General features: G+C 31.7%; 2 protein-coding genes across 2 annotated transcripts; both read right to left on the bottom strand.

The window, feature by feature from the left end:
• Positions 1-1,166: 1,166 nt before the first annotated feature.
• Positions 1,167-7,024, bottom strand: LOC143052664 (perlucin-like). The gene is made up of 5 exons (XM_076225739.1): positions 6,885-7,024; positions 5,532-5,635; positions 4,682-4,772; positions 2,250-2,460; positions 1,167-1,264 (listed from the first exon to the last, which is right to left on the bottom strand). The coding sequence occupies exons 1-5, from the start codon at positions 6,925-6,927 to the stop codon at positions 1,240-1,242; spliced, it is 474 nt and encodes a 157-aa protein (XP_076081854.1). The 5' UTR covers positions 6,928-7,024; the 3' UTR covers positions 1,167-1,239.
• A 1,626-nt stretch (positions 7,025-8,650) lies between these two features.
• Positions 8,651-17,030, bottom strand: LOC143052665 (perlucin-like protein). The gene is made up of 5 exons (XM_076225741.1): positions 16,906-17,030; positions 13,772-13,878; positions 12,935-13,025; positions 9,222-9,429; positions 8,651-8,712 (listed from the first exon to the last, which is right to left on the bottom strand). The coding sequence occupies exons 1-5, from the start codon at positions 16,934-16,936 to the stop codon at positions 8,688-8,690; spliced, it is 462 nt and encodes a 153-aa protein (XP_076081856.1). The 5' UTR covers positions 16,937-17,030; the 3' UTR covers positions 8,651-8,687.
• Between the last annotated feature and the right edge of the window lie 799 nt (positions 17,031-17,829).

The raw sequence follows: 17,829 nt of genomic DNA, 5'->3' as shown, positions 1-17,829 counted from the left end.
CTGAACCATGTTAACATTAAACTAGTCTGGCCTTGTTATGATATGCATGTATGAAAATCACTTTTTTTCAGTTTAAAAGCTGCATCAATCCGTTTTTGACAAATACGATGATATACAACAACGTATATTAACACCGTTTTATCTTATTAAACCTTTAGCGTAGAATTGTTTTAATGCTTTATGTCTTGATTTAGGATTTAAGCTGCATTTTTTCAAAGGTATACATGTTAAATTACAATTTCTATGTATTTTTTGTTTGTATTATTAACTTTCACTTTAGGTTATGTGCTCTATAAGGTGTATATTTTCTTTTTCATTTTCCTCTATACATACAAGTTTTTTTTTGTTATATAGTGATTAAGACTAAAGCAAAATGCTTTACCTCTTTGTTCTGATCACACATTGTTGTCAATGAAATGGAATAATAATTATGTGACTGTCATAAAAGTGAGAAGTTTAACTAACAAAGGCTCTGTGTTAAAAATCCGTACTTTATCCTATAATTCATAACGTTTTATATATTGTTACTTAGATGGAGAGTTGTATCATTAGCACTCGTACCAGGTCTTATTGTTAATTGATCCATTAAGTTCTACATACTTTTTTGTAATAAAATGGCTGTACCAAGTCATGAATATGAAATTTAATTACATTAGTTTGATGTACATGAGCGTTTGATTGTACAATTTATAAAGGATTTTCTGTTTTGAATTTTCTTTGGAGTACGTTGTTTTCTTTATTATTTGTTAGTGAATTCTCAGTAAAAAAGTCATATGAAGATCGTAAATCATGTAAATGTAGGTTATAATTGTTAAATTTTTTGTGTGCATGATATAATTCAGTATGAGTCACATTTAGTTCTTTTTCTACTTATATTGGCTCATGAGGTATATGCAAGGTTCATAAATAGCTGATATCACTATAAGAACAAACACAAAGCATAGCATATCGAATATTTTACCATGACTGTAAATATAAGGTAAGTGCCTTTATTAAGGCAATTGATAATTAAGGAACCGGATACGGAATTGTATGGGTGTGTTGAAAACCCATTGGTGGTATTTGCCTGTTTTCTGCATTTGTCGGGTTGTTGTCTCTTTGACACATTCCCTTCTCACTTATACATTAAGAGTAATCAAGAGACAATAAGTTTACTTTTTAACACTGAAAATACTAACGAGTTTGTCATTTATTACAATTCTAAAAGTATATCGCTTCCAGATTTATAGTACATCAATGTTATCCAACGACTGGATTCTCTAACCTGCAACAGAATAAAAAAAGATGATTTGTAAACCAGATTAAAAAAAATCAAACACCGTAAAATACATTATAATTGAATATATAAGATATGTTCAAAATATGATGTTGTTTTGATATCGACAACGTCCTATCGGTTTTAATATGTAACTTATCAGTTTCGATATCGACACCTTATAAAACTAAATGTTTATCAATAAAGACAAAAGTATTCCATGTGTCTATCTTTCATATTATTCATATAGGCAATTGTTTCTCCTGGTTCCTGTATTAGAGATTTCGATATCGACGATATCAATAGCATCGAGTTGAAATAGACAAACGTCTTTATTTAAGATGTCGATGTGGGCAATATTGATGTCATCGAGTAAAAAACATGTCTATCTGCTACAGGTGTCAATATAGTCAGTTTAATTTTGTTTTGGTTAGTCTGTTTAATATGTTTACGATAAATATTGCATATCAACTTTTAAAAATTGTCTCAACATTTGTTTTTATTGCATTTGGTTCCGTTAAATACCTTAATGAAATATTTAGATAAGGAGATATACGTTTTCCGATCAGACACAGACAGCCGGCGTAATAATTAAGACAACTACACTATACACTATACATATTTTATATTTGAATATACGGGCATGTCAAAAGGTCAAATTATTCAAAGCCGACGTCATTGACTGAATCAGAGCTCAAGAGTCAGTCAAACTGATAATTTGGTGGGGTTAATATATATATAAGAAGATGTGGTTTAAGGGCCAATGAGACACCTCTACATCCAACTTACAATGCATTGTAAGTTAACAATTATAGATCAAATTAAGGCCTTCAAAACGGAGCCTTGGCTCACACCGATTAGCAAAATATAAAGGGCATCAAAATGACTGTGTGAAACAATTCAAACAGAAAAACCGACGTTCTAATCTTATTATTTGGAAAACTTACCACTTGAGCATCTTGTTTAAATACAAATCAAAGGTACATATTCTTACTTTTTCTCACAAATATATTTGATCTGGTTCGAGCAAGGTGAATCATTCCAGAATGTTTTGTAGACTCCACCTGTCAGCAGACAGTCTTCTTGACCATTACTATTATTAGGTTCTCCTGGAAACCAGTTTGAATAATCTAATGGTTCGCCAGTTGATGCCCATTCCCATTGTCCTTCAGAAAATTCATCTGTTCCATCCAACCAGAAAAATCCTAAACAGCAGAGAATATTTAAACATGTAGCAATATTAATTCCAATCAAAATTCTGATTCCTAATATTAGTGTTTTATACTGTTGATACTAGTAATACATTTTTTTTTCAATTTCTATAATGCAAACTTCAAGGTTTTTTTATTGAAGTTTAGAGAAGATTCGTGCTTTGAAATAATCCATCATATTAACCTTTTTGTAGCTAGAACAAGATATTAGCAGTCATATAAAAAGCTTTAAATCAAGAAGATTTCGTTTATTCTAATATGTATATGTATATATTATTTTATTCTGCCTTTTAACTATTTTTTTTATTTGAGCGTCACTGATGAGTCTTTTGTAGACGAAACGCGCGTCTGGCGCAATTTGAAAATTTCAATCCTGGTATTTATTATGAGTTTATTTGCTTTGTAATTTCAAACAATATTGAATAGGTAATATTTATCTCAATCAACTTCTTATTACCGCTTTGATTTCGTTTTAAATCAGTCAGAAACGCTACATGAAAATTATTGATTCACAAACATTATCATTGAAGCTCGATTGTTTGTTATCATTATAAAGTTTAAGTATAAGAAATGGTTGGGTTGAAGAAGACAAAATCAAGTTTTCTGTGATGTTCTTGAAAATCCTGATACTTTCACCCCAACCATTTTTTTTATTTCAATTGTCAATAAAAAAGATATATCTTAAATAAAATTTAAGCGAAAATATACTTAAATAAAATGTACAACTGGAAATCTAACATGACACAAGTCCAAGCAACAGATAATAATTAAACTCAAAAATAAATATTAAATTGTGATCCTGGTATCTATGATGAGTTTATTTGCCACAAACAGGGTCGATGCCACTGCTGGTAGAGATTTATTTCCTCGAGGGTATCACTAGCCCAGTAGTCAGAAGTTCTGTGTTGACTTGAGTCCTCAATGATATGTTCATAATTATAAATTAACTGTTAACAAAACTTTGAGTTTTTTGAAAAAAATAAGGCTTTTCTACCTGAAAAATAGATAACCTTAGCTGTATTTGGCAAAACTTTTAGGAATTTTTGGTCTTCAATGCTCTTCAGGTTTGTACTCTATTTGGCCTTTTAAACATTTTTTTCTTCGAGCGTCACTGATGAGTCTTTTTAAGACAAAACGCGCGTCTGGCGTAAATATAAAATTTTGATCTTGGTATCCATGATGAGTTTATATATAAAGTCATACTTTAAATATATTTCAAAATCCACATGTTCTATGCAAAAATGGATGCTTTTCGTCTTTTATGTAGTGTTAAAACGTTTACCAGATACAATTCATTTGAAAATATCTGTTTGTTATTCGGTTTTTATATAACGCTTTACACTGTTCCTGTCTTTACAAAGATTTATGACAACCAGAAAATAAGACGACAATAGAAAAGTCGAAGTACTCAATTATGGAGAGTTTTTGTTGAAGTAAAATCATTATACACGTTTTATTTCTATGACAAACATTTTTTTTACCATAATTATAACAAAAGTTTGGTTTCCCTAAAAAGGCAATATGTTTGACAAACATAATTTAAATTTAATTATAAGTTGTCCATAGGGATGGATTTAATAATTGGTTGTTAAGGTAGATTCATGGTATACCGCCATCTTGGATTGAACAATCACAGTAAAAAATCGGTCTAGTTATTTGCCTAAATCTGCAAATTTGAAGACAGATTAGCAATTTATTGGTTAGACTGTTTAATAATATAAAGAAAACTTGGCAATTTATTGTATAATCCAAAATATTTAAACAAATATAATTTTTCTTGCTTTTAGAATCATTTTTTTCAAACGAGCCATTTAAGGGAAGATAACTCTTTTAGTAAAAAATTTATACTGGACAGATAGGGAATTTTTTTCTTTTTACTTGTAGCAAGAAAACAAGTTCGGTGACACCATTTTTTCTTTTTATTTTCTTAAAACATATTACAAAACCTATCTTTTCACAATTTTTTTCAAAATTCTATCTCATAGATTTTTTTTTATGCACACAAATGTGTTTTCCCATGAACAATCTAACCAAATTTAGGCAATTTTCAACGACTCATAGCTTGAAAAATAGCACGGTGACCCCTCCTTTTTATTATATATTTGAAAAGAGCATATTAAAATCTTCATTCTGGCTAAGTATAAGAAAATTCTGTCTCAAAAAATATTTACTTATGATCTACCTTAAGTAATGTGTACATCATGAAGCTACCCACCTCCAAGTTTAGTCATTTCAGACCATATGAACGTATTTTCTTCATTTGTCTCTATGACAGCAAGTTCAGCATGATGTGCCTGGCAAGAAGCCTTTAAAATATACGATAACACTGTTAACGATAATACTTATTATTATATTGAATGTTATAAAAAAAAATTACGGACAAAAATACTCACTTGCGTTATCCTAACAATTAAACATTATCATATAAAAGAGACAATATATGTATGTGTAAGACATGCGACACAAACTCAACCTAGATATCAGGATGAAATGGTGTACACCAGACGCGCGTTTAATATCGTCTCGTCCCTGACGCTCATTTATAAAAAGGAAAAATAAAATAATAGTATCTAACCTTGCAATACCTACCTTAGAAGTATTAAAGGTTTCAAATGTTCGAGCAAAGATAAAAGATAATTGTTTTTATTCGTCTTATAATCATAGCTACAGACAGGTTCGCTTATGTTTTGTGGCATTTGATTCTGTTTTCAATCATGATGTGTAAAATAAAATGTTTACTAAATTCCAAAATAACTTAAAACATTGTTCATAAAACTCAAAGCATATAACCTCAATTTTAATAACTGTTGAATGTTTTTATTGATTACCGAAACATAGATATTCGATAACCATATAAAAGTGTAAGGAAAATCTGATTTCTGTTAGTATACGTACACTTAAACAAAGCTTTTGTATAAGCTTTTCACAGTTTGTATACAATTTTTTATACTTAAACATTTCCGGCCTTCATCACTTAAGACACCAAGTCGTTGGCAAAATGTCCATTTTGTACAGTAAAATTGCTACATTTCCAAGTGTATCAGATGAATTAGTAATTAACCTACAGAAGAAGTATCCCAGGTCTTCGTATTATCGCTGAAGTAATAACATGATGTAGAATTATGAATCCAACCGTTTTGACACTGACAAACAATGTTTTGGAAACAAGCTGCAAAATAATGCATATTCTAAGTCAAATTTAAGTACACTGATTGATATTAAATTTTGTACATTAATTATGCCGTTGGTTTTCTCGTTTGAATTGTATTGCATTTGTCATCACTGAGCCTTTTATGGCTGACTATGCTCATTGTTGTCAGTCGTACTGTGCTTACAATGGTTAATATCTGATTTATTTGGTGTCATGTGAGTAGTGGTCTAAACATATACCCCAGAACACTTACGAAGGGGGAAATATGTGTGTTCTATTTTCTTTGGGAATTTCAACCAAAAATGAAGGAGTGGATGTTAATCGCCGTATTTGATACCTGAAATTCAGAAGTTTCCTTGCACAAAAGTTAAATAGTAGGGTCTTTTTAAATTATCAACATTAACATTATCAGCAATCAAAGACAGTCTTCAGATTAATGGTGAAACTACTTATTATTACTTTGGGATACCACACATATATTTTGTTAATCATGTATATAGTGATCAAAGATATATGTTTCTTCTGGACAACATATGTGATAAATTTAGGTACACTCGTCAACAAAATTCTCGGCATTCATATGAGGAGGAACTGTGTGCATCTCCCCGACGATTGAGTCAGAGTTCCTTTTTCCATATGTCAAAACCAAGAAGATCGAAGAAGTGAGATAATCTGATTGCACATTCAGGTATATTTATGATGTTCTTTCCAATCCAAATTCTTCTGATTTTATTTTTTTAATTGGGTTCTATGATTACTTGTTATATAACTTCTAGAACTTGCAATTAAAGAAACAACGTTACATATCTTCTAGAACTTGAAATTAAAGAAACAACAGACACGGCTAGTTCATTAGGACATGTAGGAAGCAATTCACAATATTCATCAGATTTAAAAAAAAAAATAGTAGATATATATTATAAGTACTGACGTTGTTTATCATCTGAATTACGTGTTATAGTGTTCTTTTATCTGTCTTTGTAGATTATTAACCTGTGTAATGTTCTCTTCTGTCGCTATGTTCTTTCTTATAAACTATATAAACTTTAAGCTGGACATAATCTTTGTTTTTGAATTAACCGACTCTCGAATGATTAAGTTTGATGATCAATAAATAATTTATAAACAAAGAATATGATTTATAGGATTATATTTCATACAGTATCATATAGAAACATATAAATTGTTGTGCTTACTGATATCATTATACATAAATTACGAACAATTTTACTGAATATACTAAGTAAAGGAAATTAGTGTGACATACCAAATAAACATATCAAAATGTTACGCAGCATGTCTTTATACATAGCCTTAGATTCGTGTACATATGATCCTTATGCGTGCTTCTTCACAGTATATAGTTCTTATCATTCTTATATAGTTAGCACGTTCAAGTTAATCTTTGATAGTACAAGAGATAATGTTTGTTTTAAATTAATTGATATAACTTTCAAATATTATGAATTTATCCTGCAGTTAGGGATCGATAGATTGCAAGAATCTGATGTTAAAAACATGCATATTTTGCAAAATTGTTTTATTCAGAATAATGTTAACGAACGACAAATAATAATAAAGTGTCTGCCTTTGTTCGTAGAAATATAAACATGTGGCAATGTTTTGCTAGTTCACAACCCTTATAACATAAGGATTTTGTATGTATCATTGGTTTATGTTACCATCAAATAAACAATATTGTCACTATGAATTTATCCGCCATATTGACTCTCTAAAATTCATAATGTGTGATATATTCGATATAATCTAAAATGAAAAAAATAATCTCTAACAGGTCCTTTTAATGAGATATCATAGTAAAGAATACACATCGCGGGTCCGTGACTGAATTTAAGTACAAACGTCTGAGTTTTAGCCTAAATCTTAAATATTCGTATTGTCAATTGATAAAGTCTTGCTGATTATAAAGTCACCGTTCCAAATCTTTCTATTTGAACCCGCCTTTAGGCTTCGTATTGGATTGCCAAGGAACTTATTTATTATTGGTAAAACTAACTAATGTGGAAAATAAATAACCATCTAGACGTGTTGGGATTCGTCTGTTTTATATTTTCTATGATATTTCAGTATGTTTGCAGTCACTTAAAGTTGAAGCAAAGTAAACTTGGAGGCAAACCCTATGGAATAACCGTTTCACAGATGATATCGGATATGTTTCTGACGGCGTAACATAATCCCGTTCCATTCTCATGAATGTGACCTACCGAATTAGACTATTTACTGGGTTTATAATAACATGAGCAACACGAAGGGTGCCACATGTGGAGCAGGATTTGCTTACTCTTCCGGCGAACCTGGGGTTCGTGTTGCTCAGTCTTTAGTGTTCTATATTGTTTATGGTGTACTTTTAATTGTCTGTTTGTCTTTTAATTTTTTAGACATGGCGTTGTCAGTTTATTTTCAATCTATGAGTTTGACTACCCCTCTGGTATCTTTCGTCCCTCTTTTCTATATCACACATGCACAATATCAAAAGAAAAATTGTGGAGATTTACGCTCCGTTTGCAAGCACTGATTGAATGTTGCTGCATAGATATGGAAGTTCACAACTGGGAAGCTGAAATCATCTCTTTTGTCGTAAAGTTTTGTTTTCAAACCGACGTAAGTGAAGATATGAGGCAGATTTAACTGTATCTATAGTATCTTTTATCTTTAGTTCGATGGGAATTTGTTCAACATAGTCACCAAATTTTGTATTTTTTAGTGAGAGAACATCATATATATAGCAGAACGTAAAGTTAAAGGATGTTGCTAACTTCTTATAGAAATTAGTTCACATTGCATAGCTTATTTTTTACTATTTCACCTAAGGGGTAAATGTAATTGTATATAATCAGTAGATATCATTCGAATGTTAAAACAAGAAAAAACAATTATATGCCATCCTGTTGTATTCATTTCAGTTGATTTTGTCGAATTTTAATCAAACTTTCCTATCTTTTCCATCGTACTATGGAACATGCGTGCATTTGTGTTAATTCTGGGTACGAGAATTAATTAACACAGATTAACCACTGTTGTTTAATTCTCTGTTATATTTGTTCATTCGTTATCCCACGATTGTATTCTCCAACCTGAAAGAGACGAACAAAGTCAAACATATTAAGTATTTGCGCTTACATGGTATTGTATTAATTTATTCAATAAAAAAAGATTTTTAAAAATATATTACTTTGACCAATTAGTTTTAAAAAGTGCAAGAAAAATTAATTTCAGAATTGTATTTGGATATATAACGGACTAACATTTTCTGAACCTATGTTCTAGTTTTCTTATACATTATGATGGTATATTATAATGATAATGTTTTAAAAAAGATATTAAGTAAAACTCGTATTACATTCATAAATAGCTAAACGACACAAAAACAAAATATTCAAGATATAAAAAAAAATAATGCAAAGGTGACTTAATCAAAAACTATTTCAATGAATTTTTTTTATGCCACCTTTTTGTCAACAACGCTGAAAGTTTAGATTTTTTTAAGGTGCATTCAGTTTTTCAATTATTTAATAAAAGGCAATCAGAGACATATATACACAGCTATATAAATTCAAATCAATTAAAATATATATCTACCTACTTTTTCTCGCAAATAAATTTGTAATGATTCCCGCATTTGTCATCATTCCATAATGTTTTATAGTTTCCGCCCGTCACCAGACAGTCCTCGTCTCCATCATTATTAGGTTCTCCTGGATACCAGTTTGAATAATCCAAGGCATAACCAGTTGAAGCCCATTCCCATTGTCCCTCAGAATATTCATCTGTTCCATCCAACCAAAAATACCCTGTACGGCAGGAAATATTGAAAATGCTTATTACGATTTTATTACACTGGTATTAAATACAGTTGTTTTTCGTTAATTTGTTATACGCCCGTCAAAATTTTGACGGGACGTATTATGGTATACAAATGTCCGGTGTCCGTCCGTCCGTCCGTCTGTCCGTCTGTCCGGCGTAAACATGTCGCACCGTAACTTGAGAACGACTTATCTAAATTTCATGAAACTTGATATAGTTGTTTTTATGATGGTCAAATGATCTGTATACTTTTTGGTGAAAATAAGATATAAACTTTTTGAGTTACGGCACTTTGTATCTAAAACAGGGGTGTGTTTTTTTCACATGTCGCACCGTATCTCAAAAACGATTCTCGAATATTGCTTAAAACTTTACACACTTCTTAGTTATATTAATCTTAATTTCTGTATACTTTTTGGTGATGATTCAAAATTTCATTTGTGAGTTATTTAGTATTTTGTAAAAAAGGGGAGGGTTTTTTACATGTCGCGCCGTATCTCAAAAACGATTTATGATTATTGCTTAAAACTTTACACACTTCTTTGTTATATTAATCTTAAGAACTGTATACTTTTTGGTGATAATTCAAAATTTCATTTTTGAGCTTAGAGTATTTTGTAAAAAAGGGGGAGGGGATTTTTACATGTCGTGCCGTATCTCAAAAACGATTTATGATTATTGCTTAAAACTTTACACACTTCTTTGTTTTATTAATCTAAAGATCTGTATACTTTTTGGTAATGACTCAAAATTTTATTTTTGAGTTATTGAGTATTTTGTAAAAAAAAGGGGAGGTTTTTTTTTACATGTAGCGTCGTTTCTCAAAAACAATTTATGATTATTGCTTGAAACTGTACACACTTCTTTGTTATATTAATCTAAAGATCTGTATACTTGTTGGTTTGATTCAAAATTTTGTAAAAAAAAACCAGGGTGCCGTTTCACATGTCCCCCCGTGTCTCAAAAGCAATAAATGGTAATTGCTTAAAACTTTCTCAGAAACTATTTATGATTATTGCATAAAACTTCCACACAAGACGTCGGGCGTATCATGCGCTCATGGCGCAGCTGTTTATTTTACTTTAATTAAGCTAATAGTTTTCCACGGGCTTCTAGGGGCGTGGAATTTTTTTAGATCACCTGGCTCAAAGGGCCAAGTGAGCATGTCTCATCACTTGGCGTGCGTCGTCGTTAACTTTTACAAAAATCTTTTCCTCTGAAACTACGAAGAATGTGTCCGGTGGCCGGGTCAACCAATCAAGATGGCCGTCATGGCTTAAAATAGAACATAGGGGTTAAATGTAGATTTTGGCTTATATCTCTGAAACCAAAGCATTTAGAGGAAATCTGACATGGGATAAAATTTGTCTTTAAGGTCAAGATCTATCTGCCCTGAAATTTAATTTTCAGATAAATGGGACAACCCGTTGTTGGGTTGCTGCCCCTGAATTGGTAATTTTAAGAAAATTTTGCCGTTTTGGGGTATTATCTTAATTATTATTGTATATACGAATGCTACATGTGGAGCAGGATCTGCTTACCCTTCCAGAGCACCTGAGATCACCCCTAGTTTTTGGTGGGGTTCGTGTTGATTATTCTTTAGTTTTCTATGTTGTGTCATGTGTTCTATTGTTTGTCTGTTTTGTCTTCTTTCATTTTTAGCCAGGCGTCGTCTGTTTATTTTCGATTTATGAGTTTGATTGTCCCTCTTGTATCTTTTATCTCTCTTATAGATAGAGATAAACTGTAAACAGCAATAACGTTCAGCAAAAAAAGATCTACAAATAAGTAGACATGACCAAAATGGTCAGTTGATCCCTAAAGGAGTTATTTGCGTAAATAGTCAATTTTTTTACAATTTATCGTAAATTTTTCTAATCTTTTACAAAAATCTTCTCTGAAAGGACTACGACAAATTTAATGAAACTTGTCCACAATCATTATACGGGTATCTATTTTCAAAATTGAGTCCGATGACTCTGCTCGCAAACCAAGATGGCCGACATGACTAAAACTAGTACATAGTGTAATATACCGTTTTTGCCTCATATCGCTGAAACCAAAGCATTTTGAACAAATCTGACAGGATAAAATTGTTCATTATGTCAAGATCTAAATGCCCTGAAATTTTCGGACCATTTAAGAAACGCGTTTTTGGGTTGCTGCCTTTGAATTGGTAATTTTAAGAAAAATTTGCAGCTTTTGGTTATTATCTTGAATATTATTAAAGATAGAGATAAACTGTAAACAGCAATAATGTACAGAAAAGTAAGACCTAGAAATAAGTCAGCACGACCAAAATGGTCAATTGACCTCTTAAGGAGTTATTGCCCTTTTTTGTAAATTTTTAACAATTTTCATAAATTTTGTAAATTTTCCACTGTAACTACTGGACCAAGCTCATTATAGATGGAGATAATTGTAAGCAGCAAGAATTTTCAGTAAAGTAAGATCTACAAACACATAACCATCACCAAAACACAAGTTTCTCATGAATCCATCTGTGTCCTTTTTTAGATATGCAATAGACCAAGGTGAGCGACACAGGCTCTTTAAAGCCTCTAGTTTCATTTCCCTGGTGTTTATAGCTTATTTTTAAAGAAGAAATGTGTTTTCCCTTTTAACACGATCATGCAATGTCATTCGTGTATGCATGCTGACCATATTCTCTTATTTTCAATGGTAACAAGAACACATTGCAAAAACTAATCGTACAGCCATACTTTAAAAAAAAGTAAGAACAATAAAAATGAGGGCTCAATACACCACTGCTAATGAGTAACGCATTTAACTTTTCGCTACACATTTCCTTAAATATTTCTATAATTTATTAACAGAAGTTGTTCAGAAAAAGAAAAAAAAACGATAATGACCGTGTAAACATTTTCTTCATCATTTGAACTTTCACTTTAATCTATTAATAATGTAACAATGATTAAAAATTAATATACAAGTGAAAATTGTTACTTAAATTCTAAAAACTCGTGATTAATGACGCTTTTTCTGTCACACCTTATTCATTTTACAGAGAAAACAGATTTTCAATTAATCCTAGTAATTACCGGCATGATGCATATGAATATATTGCATATGGTCATGACCATACGCGTATCGTCAAAATACACAATACGGTTCGGAACCGACATACAATTTTCAAAATTGTTTCTTCTATGCAAATATTTATATATGTTTGTCTTTATTTACTTTTCTACCAACCCTCACCTATACAGTAAAAAAATGTGATTGACTCTTAATATTCTTATCGTATGTTTGCACAAAGATTTAAGACAACAAAGAACAAGGCACTTTATATTGAAACGTTGTGACGTACAAAAATTACATTTGAAATAAAATCAGTGGGTGTGTGTTATGGACTCTCCGCTTTTAACTTGGAATTGAATATTTTTGTTGCGTCATTTTTTTATAATTGAAGGAAACTGTTTCATTGTAGTTATGTACAGTATGAAATGTATGTAGTGTTAAATTGCTAACCTCCGAGTTTAGTCATGATAGAATATATGAACGCATTTTCGTCCGCCGTCTCTATGACAACAAGTTCTGCATGATGAGCCTGACATGAAGCCTGCAAGATATACAAAAATAATGAAGACAATAATACTATTTATATCATTACTCAAAATACTCAGGAGTGATAACATTGACATCGATAAAAATACTTGTTTACGATGTAATGTTTCACAAGTCCAATTGACAACTATCCGAACCAATTTAGATGTTCGAGTCCAAAACATTGTGTCATATGACACAGGAAAAACAATTCTATAAAGCTTATTAAATACTCTTGGTACTTTAAAGTATCAAAAGATAAAAAGTTGGAACAAAAGTTAAACCACATGTCATTTTATAAGCAACAGATTACCTGCATTGTCTTTTTCTGTGAATAACCATTTTGACCAGCGAAATCTCTTAAAAACCTACATATGATGACAATACCAGATTGTATAACTGATTGTTGATTGAATATAATAATTTTAAGTGGTATATGTTTAAAAGTTAAGTGTGACGTCCATTTTAACTCAACAAGTAGACATTTTAGTAAAGTAGTCAGCTGAAGTCAATCTCTGGGTGCTTGACTTTCTTGCTGTGTTGAAGACCTATTGGTAGCCTTGGGTTGGGTTTTTTGTTTGCTCTTCGGTTTGGTAGTTTTCTATTTGTTACATTCCCCATTTCCATTTTCAAAATTTATTTTGCTTCACTAAAGTGACAAAATCGTTGCCCAAATGAGCATTTTGTGCAGTATAATTACTAATGTTTCATGTAGAATCTACATTCCCAAGTATATTAGTTAATTTCAAATAAGTAACGTACAGAAGCAGTATCCCAGTTCTTTGTATTATCGCTGAAGTAATAACATGATGTACTATGATGAATCCAACCGTTTCTACATTGGCAAACAACACTCTGGAAGGAACACGCTACAAAAATAATCAGTGATGTTCATATGATGAAATCATAATCTTTCAGTCAGTTTAACTTGAACTGAATTTTAATGTGCGTATTGTTATGCGTTTACTTTTCTACATTGGCTAGAGGTATAGGGGGAGGGTTGAGATCTCACAAACATGTTTAACCCCGCCGCATTTTTGCGCCTGTCCCAAATCAGGAGCCTCTGGCCTTTGTAAGTCTTGTATCATTTTAATTTTAGTTTCTTGTGTACAATTTGGAAATTAGTATGGCGTTCATTATCACTGAACTAGTATATATTTGTTCAGGGGCCAGTTGAAGGACGCCTCCGGGTGCGGGAATTTCTCGCTACATTGAAGACCTGTTGGTGACCTTCTGCTGTTGTTTTTTTTCTATGGTCGGGTTGTTGTCTCTTTGGCACATTCCCCATTTCCATTCTCAATTTTATTGTATATTATTTTAAAATTGTATAGTAACGTACAATTTGTCTGTAAAGAGGCAGAATCAATGATCATCTGTGAAACAGATATTCAGATTAACGGTCAACCAACTAGTGATGGTGCCCGTAAAATTAACGAAAGAATGATTTAAACTTCACCATTTGGAAATCTTGATTTAATAGCTCCCTTGTGAGCAGCAGCCCTCTATCAAGGAAATACAATCCCGGGGATATTGTATCAATTAGAGATAAATATACTATTTACGAAGGCGCTGCTGAAATGCATAACAGCTTTGCAGGCGTTCAATAACTTTTTTTAATAAGAAAACGTGCTCTCCAAATTTAGCAATTTATGCCTGTGAGGAAAAATTGTTACAGGTAGACGTGCCGACTCACACTGAAGTAAAATTAAAGTCAAAGAAAGTTTCATATTTGGCTAAATGTAGTTGATAGTCTGCTTTATATTCACGTAGTTTTGTGTCCATTCAAACTACAGGTTATCCAAGATTTAAGATTATAGGGTGATTATAGGTGCTAAAAACAACTGCGTCTGAAGAGAAAAAAAATATGGATATTAAAATTAGATATGAATAAACCTATCATCGATTCCAGGATTTAATTGTGTATTTATGCCATAAGCGAGTTTCGTCTACAAAAGACTCATCAGTGATGCTCGAATTTAAAAAGTTAAAAAGACCAAATAAAGTACAAAGTTGAAGAGCATAGAGGACCAAAATTCCTATAAGGTTTGCAAATACAGCTAAGATAATCTATTCCTGAGGTAGAAAAGCCTCAGTATATTAAAAATTCAAAAGTCGTTGCTTGTTACAGACCAAAATAGGTTACTGAGAAACAGTACAGTGTAAGGCAGCAACCATTTGATTTTCTCGGGGGGGGGGGGGGGGGGCTATTGTTTTTTTTGGAAAAAAAAGTTTGTTTCCAGTTTTTGGAGAAAAAAATAATTTGTTTTTGATTCTGAGAAACAAACATTGTTTGTTTCACCCTCAGCTGACACTATATGTAATGCTAAAAGTGAAAGAAAAAAATTGTTTTCGAATTGTCGCGAAAAAAAAGTTGTCCAGAAAAAAAACCCATAGCCAACCCCCTCCCCCCCCCCCCCCAGAAAATCAAATGGTTGCTGCCTAAACACATTTGAATAACAAACATACAGAAATCGGCAATAGACATCACTCTATTTCTACAAACATAATAACAAAGTACAATTCAGGAGGCTACATATAGTAACGTATAACAAATAAATTACGCTACCTGTGAATACGGCATTTGATATATTGGCCTGATTTGACCTTGTTATGTTCAGTTCGAAAGACAAAACATTTTTACACTACAATATTCAACAGCCACCTAGTGTTGGTAAATTTTGATACTCCAAATTACTTAAAACCTTATTAAATTCTTCCATATATGTTAAGATTTGGTTTTAAAATTAGATATTCCTGAAGAAAACGGGATAGCAAATCCTTTATTTACGGAGATATAGTTAACCAAGCCCAGAAATTGAGAAACGATCCGGGTAAAATATCATTCCTCTCGATAAAATAATCATGTTTAGTCTGACTGTTACTGATGTATTTACATTAAATTCGTTAGATGTTAGGTATGTACTTCTTTTTGTCTAAGTGATGAGTGAGTTTGTATAAGTTGCTTGCCATTGGCTTTGAACTAGCTGTAAGTAACTTCAAATGCTCTCAGATCTGTACGTTTTGTCGTTTTTCGTGGTGATATATAAGTACACTGCCACGTCCTCTGTACTTTTGTTAGATGTTTATATCTTGGTATTCATCGGATGAATTATGCTTTTTTCAACTGATTTCATTTTTTTTAGTACTGTTACTCTACTGTCCCATGTTAAGGGGAGGGCTGTTGTTTTGGTCTAGTTTCATCTCGCTTAATTATTATGGACCTGTCCCGGGTCAGGAGCCGGTTATTTAGTGGTTGTTGTTTTAGTGTAACAAATTTATAATGCAAGGCCTTTTATACATGATATAGCTGGCTTTGTATATAAATAAAGGCCGTACAGTGACCAATAGTTAGTTTCTGTGTCATGTGGTATCTTGTGGAAAGTTTTCTCATTTGCAATCATACAACATCTTTTTATAAACAGCATACAAGATTTCGGGGAATAGAAAGTCGATACTGTATCGAATATCTTCAGTGATATGTAGGTACATAATCTGTATTAAAAAAAACTTTGTTAAATTAAAGAGTACACCACATTTAAAAAGTTAACGCATTCTATATCGGTCAGTTTGTAATTTGATGAAAGAATTCGTAGTACCCGAAACCACCAACCTTCTTGACTTTCGATCAATTATGTATTTTGATTAACCAGCTGTATTATGACTTGACCCCTATCACGCACTCTTACTTATGTCGCTATGCTTTTCTACTAGACTATTAACTTTAAGACGACGATATTAATATACCTTTATGTTCTTTTATTTATTTGATCAATACATTTATCAATAAAACAAAAAGTTTTAGTCATACTATAAAGTAGTCTAAATATACTGCCAAAGTCTACAAACATTTTTACCAATTCATCTTAGTAAATTAAAAAGAAATAAAGGTGACATACCAAATAAACATATCAAAATGTAGTACAACATGTCCTCATACAAGTACTTAGATATATGAATATATAATCTTATGCGTACGTCTTGTGTCTTATGATATTTCTTATCGCGGTTCTAAAGACAAGTCCATGTAAAGCTTTGACTGATAGTGTAACTTGAAGTAGGATCGGTGTAATGGTGGTATACAGTTAATGAAACTTAAACACTCCTTCCAAATTTCGGGCATTTAGAAAGAGGTAAAAAGCATGTAAACTGTTGTAGAAAGATTTTATGACCGGAGAATTTGAGAAAAAGTATCAATGGTAATAAGTGCTTGGGGACAGGACAATTTTTTTTACCTCCCCTTTTTTCCAAAGTCCGGTTATTCTCCCCGTTAATATCAATTGTTTTAGTGTTTTTTCTGTATAATTTGAACATACATAAAAAATGTACTATAAACTTGATAAATAATGTGTGTTTGCTTTTTCAATTCATTTACTCTTTTCACCGTCACGATCACATATATATTCTCTAGTATATAATATACAGTGACCATAGTACGTCGTAGGAAACTTGTAATTGGTAGTAAATAACAAATAAAATTTACTATTATTATAGTATATGTATGCTCATAGTAAAAAACAACCTATGGTCATCCGTTTGAGAAACATGTCCCAATTTGGTTACTGTGATTGAATAGCATTTGCAGGATAAAAGTTGGTCTCCAGGGCTCAATTTTACATCATTTGGTTAAACTATTATACTTGTCGACTGGTTACGGTTTTTCCATGTCAGAAAGCAACAACTCGTTGTCATCTATTCTTGAAACATGCCCAAAGTTGGCTACAGTATATCCTGCTTCCCAGTAGTACGTTCCAGATATTAGCAGCTGATAGCCATATAAAAGAGTTGTCTCATTGGCAATCATACCACATCTTCTTTTTTTA

Source organism: Mytilus galloprovincialis, chromosome 11 (assembly GCF_965363235.1).
Source record: "Mytilus galloprovincialis chromosome 11, xbMytGall1.hap1.1, whole genome shotgun sequence".
Lineage (NCBI taxonomy): Eukaryota > Metazoa > Mollusca > Bivalvia > Mytilida > Mytilidae > Mytilus > Mytilus galloprovincialis.
This window is presented reverse-complemented; position numbering and strand designations above follow the sequence as displayed.